We start from the raw sequence: 16,084 nt of genomic DNA, 5'->3' as shown, positions 1-16,084 counted from the left end.
TTTTTTTTTTGGTTGCTCTTATGAATGACATCTTTTCCCCCATTACATAATTATTGCTAAGATAAAGGTAATGATTTCTGCATTATCTCTCTTAAATCCAGCCACCTAAATAAATACTTATTATTTCTCACACTTTTTTCCAATTAATTCTCTTGGATTTTCTATTTAGAGAGATATAACACTGACAAATGATAATTTTATGTTTCCCCTTTCAATTTTTTTTTTTTTTTTGGTCTTGCTGCAATGTTCAGGATCTCTGGAACGATGGTGAAGAATAGCAGTAGTAGTTAAATATATTTATTATTAATATTAGATAAACACTCTTTATCAAGTTAGCAACCTCTTCTGTTGTTAGGTTACTAAGTTTTGTTGTTGTTGTTTTAAACTAACAATCAGTGTCAAAATTTTAGCATCTCTCAAGATGATCTTTTTTTTTTTCTTTCTTTAATCATCAACAAAGTGTCCTCATGTTATGTCTTGAATTCCTAGAATAACTGCTTAATCATGGTATTTGTTCAGTTTTTTTTCTCTAAATTTTATTTATTTTGTTGCTGTTGTTGAGGATAAACACGTACTAAATATACACCATTCAACAGTTTCTACGTGTACAATTTAGTGACACTGAATACATTCTTCAAATTGTGCAACCATTCTCACCCTCCTTTTCTGAATTGTTTCTCCTTCATTAATATAATAAACTCATTGTCCCCTGAGGTTCCTATCTAATCTTTAGAGTTGTTGTTATCAATTTTATCCCATATACATAGTTCTTAAAAAGAGCATCAAGGCAGAGCTTTTTTACTAGTTAAGCTAAACTGTTGTTCAGTTTTAAGATGACTTCAGGGGATTATTCTTGGTTTAAGGTTTAAAAATTAGAGCAATAGTTTCAGGGGTTCATCCACCCTTCATGGTTCCAGAAAGTCTAGTGTCTATGAGAATTTGAAATTCTGTTCTGCATTTTCCCCCTTTTGATCAGGCTGCTGCTATAGAATCCTTGATCAATTTGTGCATATCACTATGTATAAATTATACCTCAATTAAAAGGAAAGAAAAAAATTGAAGATCTTATAATAAACATATGATTTCCAAAGTTTTACTAAATTTGATCCCAAACTAAATGTTAAAACCACGTAGCGAGTAATGTCATTTGGTAAATTGGGATCTTGATCAAAATCTCATTTGTATGGTCTCAAAATATTCTTTATGAATGAGAGGTCAGAATAAACAAAATTGATGTGGTTTGATAATCTATTAATCATTTCCTTTGAAGGAGATTTTGTTAAGATTATTGGTCACACAGGTGATAAATCTATTCCAGCAGATTTTCAACAATTTCCAATAAGGGAAACTATTTTTTCACACTCACCTTCTCCAGATCAAGTTCCTTTAAAAGAATACTTGCATTCTTATTTGCTTCTGCAGCCTGCTGGTCTTTAGCCTTCACAATTGTCTCAACACATTGGTGGCATTTTTTCAACAGTTCCTATAGTGAAAAATGGAATCATATAAAATATAAGAACATGTGACATAAACAGGCCAAATATAAGCTCATGAGGACACCAAGGTCTTGGGGTTAAAGCTCAAACAGCTGAAAATTCACTAAATCAAATTAAGCTATCCTTTGAGTCTAGGTGTATGTCAGTCGTTCACCAAAATAAAGCACTATTTCCTAAAAAATCTATGTGTTCTTAAAAAGTCTCAACATAATGTTACACATCAAGTCAGGCTAACAATTTAGTTATAAACCTTAGCTGCAGTGACTGCAGTTATGGTCCACAGTAAAAGGAAATACCAATGTAGTTTATAAAAGTATTATACCCACCTATTTTGCAAACACAGAAACTATAGAAGATCAGGTGAGTGGCTTCTTACAGAACAAAAAGAACAGGTCTCTAATTATACTTCATGACGTGTAATTCCACAAAAAACAAAAACATGCTTAAATAGCATTTTTTATTTTGGTGAATATACGTAACAAAACATTTGCCATTAAACAGCATATTGAACTTACCTTATCTGTAATCGTTGCTATGTATCTCATGCATTCAATATCAGAAGGGAACTGGTTGACTTCTTTCACCAAATATTGAACAACTTTTACATGACCCTTTAAAGAGTACAATAAAAAATACTCAAAAGAATCCCTTGAAATTTTGCCTATATACTTAAAAGCTTAAGAGTAAGTTTAAAGGTACATTAAACTTATTACTAATAACAATAATATTATTTAATAAATTACTAAATTTAAAATAGAAATTATGAAAATAAGAACAGCGTTTAGTTTATAAACGGAAGAAGATTAAGTACATAATGACCAAAAGACATTTCCCTTGATTTTTATTAGCCCACTTTTCACTGAAAGTAGAAACACTTTTGTAGAAAAACAATACTTCCTAGAATAAATCAATTAATAAAATAAAAATAGGTATTGGGAAATGAACCTCAGTATAAAAGGGAAATTAATCTAAAATAATTAATCTAATCTAGATTTTAAAGTTTTATTTTGGCTCTACCTTATTCAACTAAACAAGGTGGACTGTCAACATTTATCTCAGCCTTATAATTTGAATCTAGGTAAAAACACTTTCTAAATGCCATTATTAGGGACCGAATGATTTAGGGTCAAGTCTATGCAGGTCTATTTTAACATAACCTTTCCATCTTACTAAGTTCTAAAATATCCTTAAGAATTAGTTTGATGGTGACAAAAATCAGAAAAGTGTTTGCCTCTGAGAACAGGCATGAAGAAACATTCTAGGGTTAGGGAAATGTTTTACATCTTTATGGGGCATGGAATACATTGGTCTGTGCATTTATCAAAACTCATTAAACTATGCACCTTACAATTTGTGCGTATCATTATGTATAAATTATACCTCAAATAAAAGGAAAGAAAAAATTGAAGAAAAGAATTATCTACAAATATTTTAAGATTTGATTTTAAGACACATAGCTTACATTGCTCTTATTCAATAGCTATTTAGTGGCTACCTAGTATGCACCAGGAGTCCCTGGATGGTGCAAATGATCAAGTGCTTGGCACACGAAACAGGTAGAGAAGACTTGTCTATCTGCATATAACATCTTTCTTTAAATCACACATCTTCTGTACAACAACATAAAAAAAGTAGTCAAGCAAGATACCAAGTGATTTAAAGTTGCTTATTTTTTTTTTATAGTGAATTACCACATGGTTCTTAGATATGGCCACAAAGAGAGTAGGCTCACGTAGCAGTGATTGGTGTATGGAAATATGCACATGAAATATACTCAATTCTTCCTGTGTTGCTCCAGGTGAATAGAGAGACCAACTGTTGTGCCTTGGATAGCTGTCTGCAAGCTTTTAAGACCCCAAGATCAACTTATCTTTCTCACATGGCTTCAACTTAGCATTGGTTTAAAATTAACACATTTCTCTCCCGCACCCTGCTATAAGCACCCTGCTATAATTACCTTGCGAAATGCTGACATAAGGGGTGTAATTTTCCGGTTATCTACTGCATCCACATCAGCACCTGCTTGCACTAGCAATTGCACTACATCAAAATGACCGCCGTTAGCTGCCAGCCAAAGTGGTGTGTTTCCCTTCTTGTTACGGACATCAATGTGGGCTCCCCTATAAAAATCACTGAATATTAATACAGTTTGTTTCTCATGAGAAGAGGCTGACTTTTTCTAGTTTTTCCTATCGTGTTTTGTTATTATCTCTTAGAAGATAACATGCAAATAGTCTGTTCTTGAAAATTTCAAAGAAATAAAAATAACTTTTATTACTTTAAAGGCTCTGAAAAATGAACCATAGGAAGTTCTGTATACATTAATACAAAATTTACCCACCTATTAATTAGGAGCTCACAAAATTTGTAGTGACCTTTGTCTGCTGCTATTGTTAAAGCAGTGTCTCTTGAGGAAGGCACAGGGGGGGCATTGACATCTGCTCCTTTATCAAGGAGAACTCTTCCAACCTCTGCATACCCTCCAGAAGCAGCTTCCATCAAAGGGGTAAGACCAGTCTGTTTAAACCAAAATTTATGCAAGTAAATTCTATAATTTCTTTAAAAGACTAAAGCAGCTGACTTTTAAGAGAATTCTATTTGTGATTTTTCTCTCATAAAAGAATTAACATTCATGGTCTTCAAGTTTACTAAACAGCAAGTCAAAACTGTTGCTTAGACAGATCAGAATGAATTCACTTATCATAGCTTACTACCTTATGCAAAAAAGGAAAGAGTTTCATAGCTTTTATGCAGTTAAGAATTTATACATTAGATAATAACTTCTCTGTGCAATACAGATATTATTTTTGAAAAGGAATAAAAAGAAAATTAAGGAAGGCACAATGTTCAATGGGAAAGCTTTGTTTAGAATATATTCTGAGAATGCAGTTTGCTAAACAACTCAGGATAAATTCCTTCAATTCTACTCAAACATAGGTAAAATAGATAAAAATATTACTTTTTTAAATATGTGTCTTTTGAGCATCAGACTCCAATATTTTTGTCAAAGGACATTTCCTGCTATTGTTGTTAGATGCCATCTTATCGACTATGAGTCATGGCGACCTTATGTATAACAGAACAAAACACTGCCTGGTTCTGTGCCATCCTCACAATCGTTACGTTTGAGGCCACTGTTGCCTGCAATTATCATTTCCAAAAAAATATGGATTTCTCTAGTATCTTTAAAAGATAAATGAGCCACACTGAATATTTATAATACAAAAAGACAAGCTAGATGGAAGGAAAGGTGCATTTCTCTTTGTGCAACGAAAAGTGTGAGGGATAACTACACCTCCTCATTTCTTAGATTAAAAGTATGTAAACATTACATTAAATATTAAGAAATATAACTAATAAAGTTCAAGGAGAAAGTATGAGCTTTTCATTCAAACCTTTTCAATTTGAAATGCCCACCAAACTGGTCATTGTCTGATTACAACGAGTTCTGCCTAAAGTGCATTTTTCTAGGGTTCTAAATATCTAATAGTTTTAAGCAAAGAAATTCAATTCATGACATACTAACTCCTACTTTGTAAATGCCAAATAATCATGAAACTGTCAGAATCTGTCATGGCCAGATTTGATCTTAGCTGTCCTAATTTTATAATGTAAGCACTAATTTTTTTGCTCGAGATTTTACTAATAATAAGCACATGTCTCAGTAAAGAAGTTCTTTAAAAATCCACAAAAAGGACTTAATACAAAATAATCTTACTATATTCAAAAGCTGCATACTAGACGACTAATAGAGAGCCACTCAAGGCTGCGATTGGAAAAAGTATTGATCTGTTTTCTTAATCATTCACTGTCCTTAGTAAAAGTCTTGAGTGAGAATAGTGTGTCACTGACCACTATATGGCACAATTCCCCAGTTCTGCACTGAGGCATTAGTTTTAACTTACAACAATTTAAAATATCATATTCAGTTTCAGTTGAAATGTCATACTCTACTAGAAATATATCTGAAGTAGCTGACAAGTCATAAAATGCTTACCTTTGCCCTATGTTCGACATTGGCTTTTCGGTCCAGAAGCAAACTCACTACTTCTGCTCGGCCTTGGAAACAGGCCAGGGTGAGAGCTGTGTTCCGATTGGTCTCTATCTGGGCGTTAATGTCTGAACCCATATCAAGCAGTAGTTTCACTGCTGGAACATGTCCATTCATTGCAGCCAACATCAGGGGAGAAATGCCTAGTTTACTCCCAGTCCTATGAGGGAAAACGTGCTTAGAAATTAAAATAATATGTTGCCTCTTTTTTTTTTTTTTTTAAGCATAGGGAACGTTAAAGATGAAAGCATTTTAGTAAAAGAAAGGTTTCTAACACTAATGAATATATTTTATTTTTTAGGCTAATAATCAGGAATAGGAAAATCTCACAATTTAAAACATAATCCTTATTTAGGGGTTATAAATTTCCAACTATACAAACTACTTTCTGATATAAGACCTCTTTAAAAACATCAGCTGAGATAAGCTGTCATTACTTATAAGCACATTATAGAGATAATTGTTGGCCCTGAAACTTTAGTGCTATCTTAATTGAAAATGGCATATTTCCAAACATTTAGGGGAAGGCACTTAACTCTAAGGTAGTAACTTACTAATCATCAATAATTCAATGTATGACTAGGTAATACCTTGAATTAATTTCTGCCCCAGCATTAAGCAAAATCTTAATGATATTAACATATCCTCCAGATGCAGCTAGACTCAGCGGTGTATAATCAGACACATTTCTATGTTCTTTATTTGCACCTCGAGCCAGTAGCAGGTCTACCACCTACAAAGTGAAATATGAAGAGAGAAACATAGTTTACACCAAGGGCTCACCTTGTAATGAAGGAAGCACAAAAAATAGGACCTCTAACTTCTTTCTCTACATATTTGACATTTTAATTACATTTAATTAGGCCCTAAATATTCATATATTAGTACTAGAGAAAAGGGATCAATTTTATATCAAGGAATTCAGAGCTTTGAAATCCCAATTATATTGTAATAAGATGTTATCCTTTCTATTTGTTAATTATTAAGAAACAGATTTGCATTTCATGTGTTAGGGTTGTAGTTCATTCAACCCCAGTCAATGTAAGGTAAAGAGAATTTTTATTTGGCCCAAAAAGGGAAGAAACGGATTCTTTAAAAGGGTATTTACTATCCCCATTAAACTTAAAAAGTATTCCATCCTCAGAAAGTATATGGAACATGTCAAGACATATGCCAGTTTTATTCATGTAGTTTTTAGTTAAAATACTACTCATATGCATATTTAGAAATACAAGCAAAATGTTTATAAAATGAAAACATTAACACACCTCCTGACGTCCACCAGAACATGCCAGTGAAAGTGGAGTATCCTTGGTTCGTTCAGATTGTGCTTCAATATCTCCACCTTTATCTAAAAGGATTTCAACAACTCCAACATGCCCTGCTGTTGCTGCCAGGATCAGTGGTGTGAAACCTATATCAGAAATCAATAAATAAACTCAAGCATATTTGCATTTTTTATTTATTAGGCCATGTTTCCAATTCTTTATTGTTTTAGTAAAAAATGGCAGATACTGATAATCATTTAACATAAAACTGCTCTAAACCTTAATTTGTTAGTGAAAAAAACCCATAAATACATGATGAAAAGAAAATGGTAAGTCAATAAAAACCATTAAAGTTTATACTCATAGCGAACTTTGATGCCTCTGTGAGCTCTACTTTTGGATAAAGGAGAAAGGCTCTACTTCACTGATGATCTACAGTCTAACTGTTAAATTGTGGCGAATTATTGGGCTCTGTAGACTGAAGAATCTAGGCATTCCTAACTGAAATATACTTACCCATCTTTTCACAGAGATAGTCTAGGGACTATTTATTGATAGTGAGAAAACTAGCTGTTTTCTAGACTCAGATTTTATTTCTAACTGACATTTCTTACCTTTTTTGTCTCTGTGCTCAATTTTTGCATCTCGAGCAATGAGTACAGATACAAGTTCTTCATGACCTCCTGCACAAGCTAGTGTTAGTGCTGTGTCATGATTGCTCTCAGTCTAGGAAAATAAAAAAGTTAGGCTTTTTTTTTTTTTTTTACAAAGGGGTTATCAATTGAAGAATAAATAACATTTACTTTTACAATGAACACACAATAATTTTTCTTTCCAAACAAAAAAATCAAAATGTGCAAAATAAGTTTAAATAAAGCAATCTACTCACATGAGCATCAATGTCAACTGAAGGATACACAGGGATCATAGATTGGGAAGTCACGCTGCTTGGAGTTTGTGAACAGGGTTCAGGTGTAAGACATTCTGTGGTCTGAGAGGAACTGTTTGAACCAGTGGGCACTCTGCTACTCACAGCTGAAAAACAATATTCCAACTGCTGAATTGCACTTAAAAGAATAAGGACATCTCTACACAGAAAAACACATAAAACAGAAATTTCTATAGCAGTAATATAGTGGTTAAGAGCACACTCTTTGGAGTAAGCTGGATCCAGGCTTGAATACTAGTTCCACCATCGACTTTCTAATCTTGGGCAAATATTTTAAACTCCCTGAGCCTGAACTTTCCTCATATGTAAAAGGGGAATAATAACAGTACTTCCCTTGTAGGGCTGTGGGAAAGACCTCTTGAGATAATACAGATAAAATGCTTAGCATAGTGCCTGATATTTAGTGCATATACAATAAATGGTAACTTTTTATATTGTCAGTAAGGAAGAAAATAGTTTCCGATAAAAAAATAAAAGGATTTCTATAGCTTAGTTTGTAAAAGGCAATTAGATAAAAATACCTTGAGGACAATGCAAAAAAAAAAGGGGGGGGAACCAAGTTAAAATATTTCTCACATAAATTGCAGAGAGTATATGTTTTTAACAGTCAACATTTACTTTGAAAATTTGCTAAAATACATCAATGTTTGAAAATCAAACTATTTTTAAATGAACATTAGAGGTTTACATTGTTGTTGTTGTCAAGTTGATTGCAACTCATAGCAACCCCATGTGTTATAGAGTACAATTGCTCCATAGGGTTTTCTTGGCTGTAATCCTAATGGAAACAGATCGCCAGGACTTTTCTTCCATAGTACCGCTGGGTGGGTTCGAACTGCCAACCTTTAGGCTAGCAGTTAAGCACAAAGTGCACCACCTAGGGGTCTTTGAGGATCTCAAAATTAAGTGATTTGAAAACTTAGTTAATCAAAATTATATCTTTTATGTCTCTGAATATCTCTTATGTTTCATAACAGGAGTTTGCCCCATGGGGGGGGGTTTCTATCGCAAAGGGATATTTTGAGTAGCCAATGACATAATGTGTGTATATGTATATATTATATAATGAATATAGAACATTTAGGATACGGTTTGGCACATGGTAAGTGCTCAATAAATGTAACTATCAGGTACTTTATGGGACTTTCAGTACTACTGCTCACTGTATCGAAGAATAAAAACATTACTACTCAAGAAAGGAAAAACTGAGAAAAAACATATACTCATTCATAATACAGAAAAAGACAATAAGGCTTCAGTGATGGCAATAACCTTCTATTTGCACCCAAACTAAAATCAATCAAAAACACATAGGACTTGAAAATACAAGCATTTCAAGTGTTGGAGAATGTTTTCTCGCTAGAATTTTGTATGATTGAATCCTAATCAAGGATACTATCACAACAGGTATGAATGACTTAAGTTCATATGTTACTTGTTTAAATAAGCAAATTTTAAGATGCTTGGATGTTTCTATGTGAGTTGTCCCTGCGCAATATAAATTTCTGCAGCTTCTGTCACAACATAAATGTATGTAATTTAACAAATAGAAATGATTATCATATATGTTTATTTCACCTAGAAGACATGTACCACGGAAACGAGGCTTTACAATTATTTGTCATTTAATAAATTAAAAGCAGTATTTTGTTACACCTCCTCAAAATAGTACCTATGCCTGAAAAACAGCTCTAGAAAACAAGACACTAAAGATTAATATACAGTATTTTTTCAATAGTGTGATTTTAATAGTGGTCCCATAATTAACGTACACCTTACTAAAGAACTACATTTCTATCATTAATACCTTGCTTATTTATGTTATCTCCCTTTTTTAATGAAAAACTTATTGAAAATTATTTTTAAAAAATTAAATAGAGTCATGCCAGAATGTGATGCGATAAAGGACTTCTTTACAGAGCTATCTTTTAGGATTAATTACAAATGAAAAAAGACTAAAACAGTAGCAGGAGGTTTTAAAGGTACATGTGGAATAAATATTTTATTAAAAGGAAATTATACTAGGACCCTTTCATATATCCTAAAACTTTGCCTACCTCTGAACTAAATGTCTCTGAAAATGACTAAGACAGACCACTATCACAAAAATCAATATATAATTCAAATAAATTTATACACTATTCTAGAATGGGATGATAGAAGAACTAGGTGCAATATTCTACCTGATTCTTTATGAAATTAAAGATAGATTTGTGGGCAATATGGAAGATAATAACAAACCTTACTATGTAAAAATCTCACTGACGTAGGTATACATGAAATATGTGGGGTTCACAGATACAGTGAGGCCCTGTGAGAACCGGAACTTGGCGAGACTGCCTTGTTTTTCTGGGTCTCACAAGTTTTCCCCCTTTGACAGGGTGCAGTCTGACCACTTTTCTATCACTCTCCATTAGTGGAAAATATTTGCGTTTTCCTTCTGTCACAGGTTTCCGCCTTACACAGGTTCTAGCTTTTATTGTATTAAATCTCTATAATCTGTTTATGTAATATTAATTATATTAAATGTGTTCTATATAAATAAAATCTGTAAGTAAAATATTGACATATATTGTTATTTAAAGATATTTTGCTGTAAATCACCTCAAAGTAAAAAAATTGTCTAATTACTCTTTTACCCTTGAGCCTACATTGATTACCGGAGGATTACTCAAAGCAAGATACTTTGGAATTGGTATCTGTTTTACAAGAGACTGTTATGGTGCCAACAGTAACAATGCACTAAGTCACAAAACTATATTAAAACCTACACGTACATCAAACATTAAAAATAATAAGGGAAATTGTCATTTAATATAATTTAGAAGTCTTAGAAAATAACAATTAGATAAATTCAAAACTTCCAGTTGAATTGGATGCATGCATATTACATCTAAGATCCTTAAACCAGGCTGAATTGAGTCTGAATCTTGGCTTTACTGCTTACCAGCAACTTAATTTCCTAAAGCCTAAGATTTCTTAACAGAACAACAGAGGGGGGAGAAAACCTATTTTATAGGATTATTGTAAATAGCCCATGAGACAATGCATATAAAGCATTTAGCACAGAACTTAGTGCATGGTAAGTGTTCAATAAATACACATAAATTGATAATAGTTTATTTTAACCAATCCTCTTTATATATTAGGCATGAAAATTTTACTAGATGTTTCTAGAACTGCTCAATAGTCAAAGCTATTTGGAATTTCTTTAAATGGCTTTAAATTTTCAGACATTAGAACTCTGAGACTCTCTTGCTATTAGGATAACTTCTAAAAGCCCAAAACTCATTTCCAGAAGAAAGGACCTGAAGGACAATGCTACCAATCAAAAGCTTATATACATTCTCTCTGGGATTATATCAAATATGACACACATAAAACTATGTACTAAAAGGCTAAGTTAGTCAGCTATCAAGCCAAGACATTAATTAAGTATATAACCAACTTACTATCATGACACATATTTTGAGAGTAAAACTAATAAAAAATACTACTTAATCCTACATTTAAAGAGTAAAATTTATTGGTATTATATTCTCTAAAGTAAAATTTTAAGATATACAGTATTCTCTCCCTTATTAAATACAAGAGATGAGAACAAGATTTAATTTAGGTAAAATTAATTACATCTTTCGCCTGCTCTCTATAACTCTACCAATATATTAATATACCTTATAATTACTGAATTCGATATTTACTTAATTCACCCTGTTTAATTTCTTTCACTTTAAATTACAAAAATTAAGAGCAACTTGGACTCAGTAAAATAGTATGTTTTCGATTTTAAGTTACACAGGACATAATCTTGAACTAAGAAAATCTAATTATTGTCATATATTTCAAAATAGACAACCTTCATAAAAATGGAAATTTTATATGAAAATCTTCATTTTTATGACTATATGAAGATCCTTATTGGCTGATTTACAAGCTAAAACTTATTAAGCAAAGAATATTGTGTCATGTAGTATTCTAATCATTAGACATTAATATCTAACATTAAAATTAAATTTTATTAGTTAATATATTAACATTATATATAATTCAAAGATGTTTTCTAAACCAATTTTTAATGTATCATGTAAACTATAAAAGATCATTTCCATTTAACAAATACTTTAGTGAACTGGCGCTACGGCTGCTAATCAAAATGTCAGCAGTTTGGATCCACCAGCTGCTCCTTGGAAATCCTATGGGCAGGTCTACTCTGTCCTGTAGGGTCGTTACGAGTCAGAATAGACTCAATGGCAACGAGGTTTGTTTTGGGGGGCGGGGCTTAGTGAATTAATTAAAATTTGACCTTCCCTATAAGAACCATTTGGTTTTATAAGAACCATCTATAAATAATAGCAGAAAGTTAATAGCTATAAGTTCCCTTTAGAGCCATTTCTACATTCTTTAAAAAAAAAAAAAATTTCTAAGTAACAACATAACTGGATTGATCAGTAATGTGGGTTTCATAACTGCAAACTGAATACTTAATTAGGAATATAATGCTATTTACCAAACTCTAAATCTTAAAAATTTCACTCCCAGCTCACCAGTTTAATCATTATTATTCAAAATCATACTTTACACTCCAGTATCTGTGTTTTTACCCAGGCTAGAAATTATTTATAAATTATAACTATAAACGGACTGTAAGAGTTTACTCATAATTTATAACAATAATTTTCAGTATTAATGATACAAAGTTTATTTGAGTTGAGTGGCTGTGGGCCGGAGATATAAAGACCCAAATTAAAGAATAAAGACCCTTAATCTTTAATTAACTAGAAAGCATTTCCCAGCTTTTTTTAATTTTCTTTAAGGAAACTAAGATGTTCCTCCTCTGCATAGCGATACCTACTACATATCAGAGGAGCCTCAAAGGCAATACTATAACTTTATAACCATTGGAAATCATACACAGGCCCAAAAAAATTCTGGTTTAAGTAATCTTATTCCACATTTTTAAAGATTCAGTAAAGATTAAGAAGACTGAAGGCTCACAAAAGAAGAAAGGAAACTGGGATAGCATAATTGGGATGGGAGTAGGGGAGGAGAATATGACAAGAGGAAACAGACAACAGTAAGGAAAAAAATGTCGCAATCAAGAGACAGAGGACTGGCCTGCCTTTGAATATCACTCCAGCTACATCTTAGTTCTTGGTCTTCATCCACTGTCAACAGCCATTCTGGCTGCATTTCTGAACTGGGTTCTCATGGAGGTGATACATTCACCAGCCATCTTTAGGAAGGTAAATGATTAATTGCACTGTTTTCCCACTGCTGCAAGGACAATGAAAGGGAAAGTAAACTTGTGTACCTCATTTCATAACTAGTTGTAACTTTTCCACACAACAATAAACAGAAACATATACTTTAAGGTTATCAGGCCTTTCTTTTTTCTTTGTGTGTGTCTGTGTGCTTTCATCAAGAATTAATGCAAAAATCCCAGTCTCCATATCATCATCAAGTGATGATAATTTCAGTGTACTTTAGTCTCTTACCGCAAATATTTGTAACAACATGGGATGCTTATAGTTTTCTCTGAATATCCGTTTAAACTAGAAATATTTAAAGTGATACAATAAAATTATAAAAAAAGAAAAAGCAATATGATCTAAAATTATGATTTCCAAATATGAAAGTCACCAGCAGGAAAATCTTATGTATAATCTTATGTGAATACCTCAAAGGCCTATAAAAAAAATTCCATTCTGAGCTCTCCTACCCGAGACATCACACGGCTGTTTTGATAGTAAAGGTCTTAAATAAAGAATCACGGTATTTTATTTCTTTGCCTTTGCAATGTAATGAAAAAGAGGGGAAAACAAACTTCTGTGTATTAGTGCTGTAGAGTTTAGTAACATTCACTTCTGAAACACTTCAAGAAATGCGTATTTTTACAAAGATAGTTCTAAAATGGAAAAGTACAAACTCTGTGCTTTCGGAGGGGCATGTAAAGAAGCTGAACACACAGATTAAAGAGAAATTATTACAGATACATTTCTTAACCCACCTGCTATCAGGTCATCAAGAGTGTCGGTAAGCGTCTGGGCTGGAGTTGCAACCATTAGTCCATCTGGTTCTTGAACTAAGAGTCCCTGACCATGTCCAGTAATAGCAATCTGAGGCTGTCCTACAATCTGCTGATTACCTGATACTTTCTGAAGTTCAAGAGAATTTGTCCCATTAGAACCTATGTCACTGGCAAAGTTACGCTGTGGAGATGATAAAGGCTGGACTGGGACAAAATCAATTTGTTCTGCCAATGGTGGAGACTCATCATCAACATTATTATCTGTAAATAAGACTGTGTCAACCTGAGATAACTCTGAAAAGTGATCCTCTGCGAGACTACCACCTCCTTCCCCTTCTGGGAAGACTCCTTTGTGTGCGCACTGCTGGTGTAGAGATACTGTGTCTTTCTGACCTTTGGTCTCCAAGTATTCTTTGGTAAATTGTTGCTGTGTTTTCATCTGCAACTGCCTTTCCACTTTCTGCAGTTCCTTCAGTATTTTCTTCTTCTTCTGGACTTGCTCTTCTCTGTTCTTTTTAAGTTCTTCTATCTTATCTTTGTTCAGAGGTTCACCTTGAATTAACTCCAATGACTTAAGCTGTGCTTTTTCAATAGCACTAATTCTTTGTCCCAGTTCATTCAGCTTGCCTTCAGTCTCCTCTACTATGCACTCCAAAGGCTGGTATGGGTGAAAAGGTGGCAGTAGGTCCTGATCTGCTACCTGCAGGGAACTGGACTTCTGCTTGGATGTACCTAAGCACATGAAAAATGTTTGAAAAAGTGCCATGCTAAAAAAAAAAAAATCAGCCTCCCCTCCCACATATACACGGACCTCCCACCCCAAAACCCTTATAACCAATGCTGTACAATAAATGTCAGAGTCACATCAGTGTTAGGTAGATTAGCACCTATACTCATCCATTTCACATTGCATAAATTGGGATGTTGCCAATTCAAAAAATGTGAGTTAAAAAATATAATATTTAGGATAGGAGATTTTGGATATTAAGGCCAAGGACAGGGAGAAATGGGAAACAAAAAAAAAAAGGAAAGACTCTCAAAATTCTGCTTATTAGATTGGACATTTCAAAGAATATCAAATCTAAAGCAGTCTCAAAATAGGTTTGAGGATATATCATTAATGTTAGCTTAACTGCCCATTTTGAACAATTGTTCTTTTAGCAATATTAACTGTACAAGTAGAAATTACTATAAGTAAAGGTTATTATAAGACTATAACTTGTAGATCAAAGTAGGATAAAGTGTTTTTCAAGTTGTCAAGAAGTTTCTGTTCTTACACTAAAACAATGTGATGTCACAGCTTTTTCAAGACATACCCTTCTAAAAATCCTCAATTAAAAAAGTCTCAATACTTCTGTACCTGAACATTACATTAAACATATATCACAAAGGATATTTATTTTGAGTTTAAATAAGAGTAAAAGTCTATCTATGAGAGAAACAATGAATGTTACCTAGGAGAAAATCAGACTTCTAATAGAGGTTTACTCAGATTGATAGTGTATGTTAAAAAAGAAGTAAATGCGTATTAAGGTTCTGAATTGCACTTAAGTTACTTTCTTTCATTCTTTCCCACTTTTTAAAATTCCCTTCATGACAAGTCAGCTGAAAAATAAGTACCAATATTAACAATCATAACATGTGGATATGAAAGGGAGGAAATATACTTTTTGATGTATAATATCTACTTTGAGGTAAAAGCTTGTGGTTTAATCTTATTTAGGAAGAACTAGAACTATTCAACAATAAAAAGGAACAGAGTACTGATACATACTATAACATGGGTGAGCCTCAAAAAACATTAAGTGAAATAATTCAGATACAAGAGATCACATATTGTGCAATTCCATTTATATCAAATCTATAGAGAAAAGGCAAATCCAGAGAAATGGAGGAAAGTGGTAGATGCCTGGGGCTATAGAGGTGAGCAAGGAGTGATTACAAGAAGGCGTGAGAGATCTTTTTAGGGTGATGGGAATGTTCTAAAAATAGATGGTGGTGATTGTTACACAATTCTATAAATTTACTAAACTCACTGAATTGTAAAATGAGGAGTTTTATGGCATGCAAATTTAACAATAATAGTTTTTTTAAAAGAAAGAACTGGGTAAAAAATAGTTACTATTCTTTTGGCTTATAGCCAACATATATGAATAGTGTAGCTAATTTAAGAATTTAAAAAATAAGAACATCCAATGCATTCAAAGTAATTCTCAAGTCCAAAAGGAAAAACAAAATCAACCAGTAGATGTTAAAACACTCTGAATCCCCAAAGGGGGACAAAACCACTGA

The 16,084-nt window shown here is 32.8% G+C and overlaps 1 protein-coding gene across 12 annotated transcripts in view; it reads right to left on the bottom strand.

Moving 5' to 3' along the window:
• ANKHD1 (ankyrin repeat and KH domain containing 1) overlaps positions 1 to 16,084 on the bottom strand; it is a 161,139-nt gene that overhangs the window by 26,081 nt on the left and 118,974 nt on the right. For 10 of the 12 annotated variants that reach the window (XM_064277089.1, XM_064277118.1, XM_064277097.1 and 7 more), the window contains 10 exons: positions 13,772 to 14,524; positions 7,705 to 7,850; positions 7,430 to 7,541; positions 6,816 to 6,961; positions 6,138 to 6,280; positions 5,494 to 5,707; positions 3,838 to 4,013; positions 3,454 to 3,616; positions 2,012 to 2,107; positions 1,367 to 1,483 (listed from right to left, as the gene is read on the bottom strand). In XM_064277089.1, coding sequence (XP_064133159.1) covers positions 1,367 to 1,483; positions 2,012 to 2,107; positions 3,454 to 3,616; positions 3,838 to 4,013; positions 5,494 to 5,707; positions 6,138 to 6,280; positions 6,816 to 6,961; positions 7,430 to 7,541; positions 7,705 to 7,850; positions 13,772 to 14,524 — 2,066 coding nt within the window. The remainder of the gene's footprint in view (positions 1 to 1,366; positions 1,484 to 2,011; positions 2,108 to 3,453; positions 3,617 to 3,837; positions 4,014 to 5,493; positions 5,708 to 6,137; positions 6,281 to 6,815; positions 6,962 to 7,429; positions 7,542 to 7,704; positions 7,851 to 13,771; positions 14,525 to 16,084) is intronic. The other 2 variants (XM_064277137.1, XM_064277138.1) reach the window with 1 other exon arrangement.

Source organism: Loxodonta africana, chromosome 2, assembly GCF_030014295.1.
Source record: "Loxodonta africana isolate mLoxAfr1 chromosome 2, mLoxAfr1.hap2, whole genome shotgun sequence".
In the NCBI taxonomy this organism is placed as follows: Eukaryota; Metazoa; Chordata; class Mammalia; order Proboscidea; family Elephantidae; genus Loxodonta; species Loxodonta africana.
Note: the sequence above shows the minus strand (reverse complement) of the source record. Positions and strands in the feature narration are given on the sequence as shown.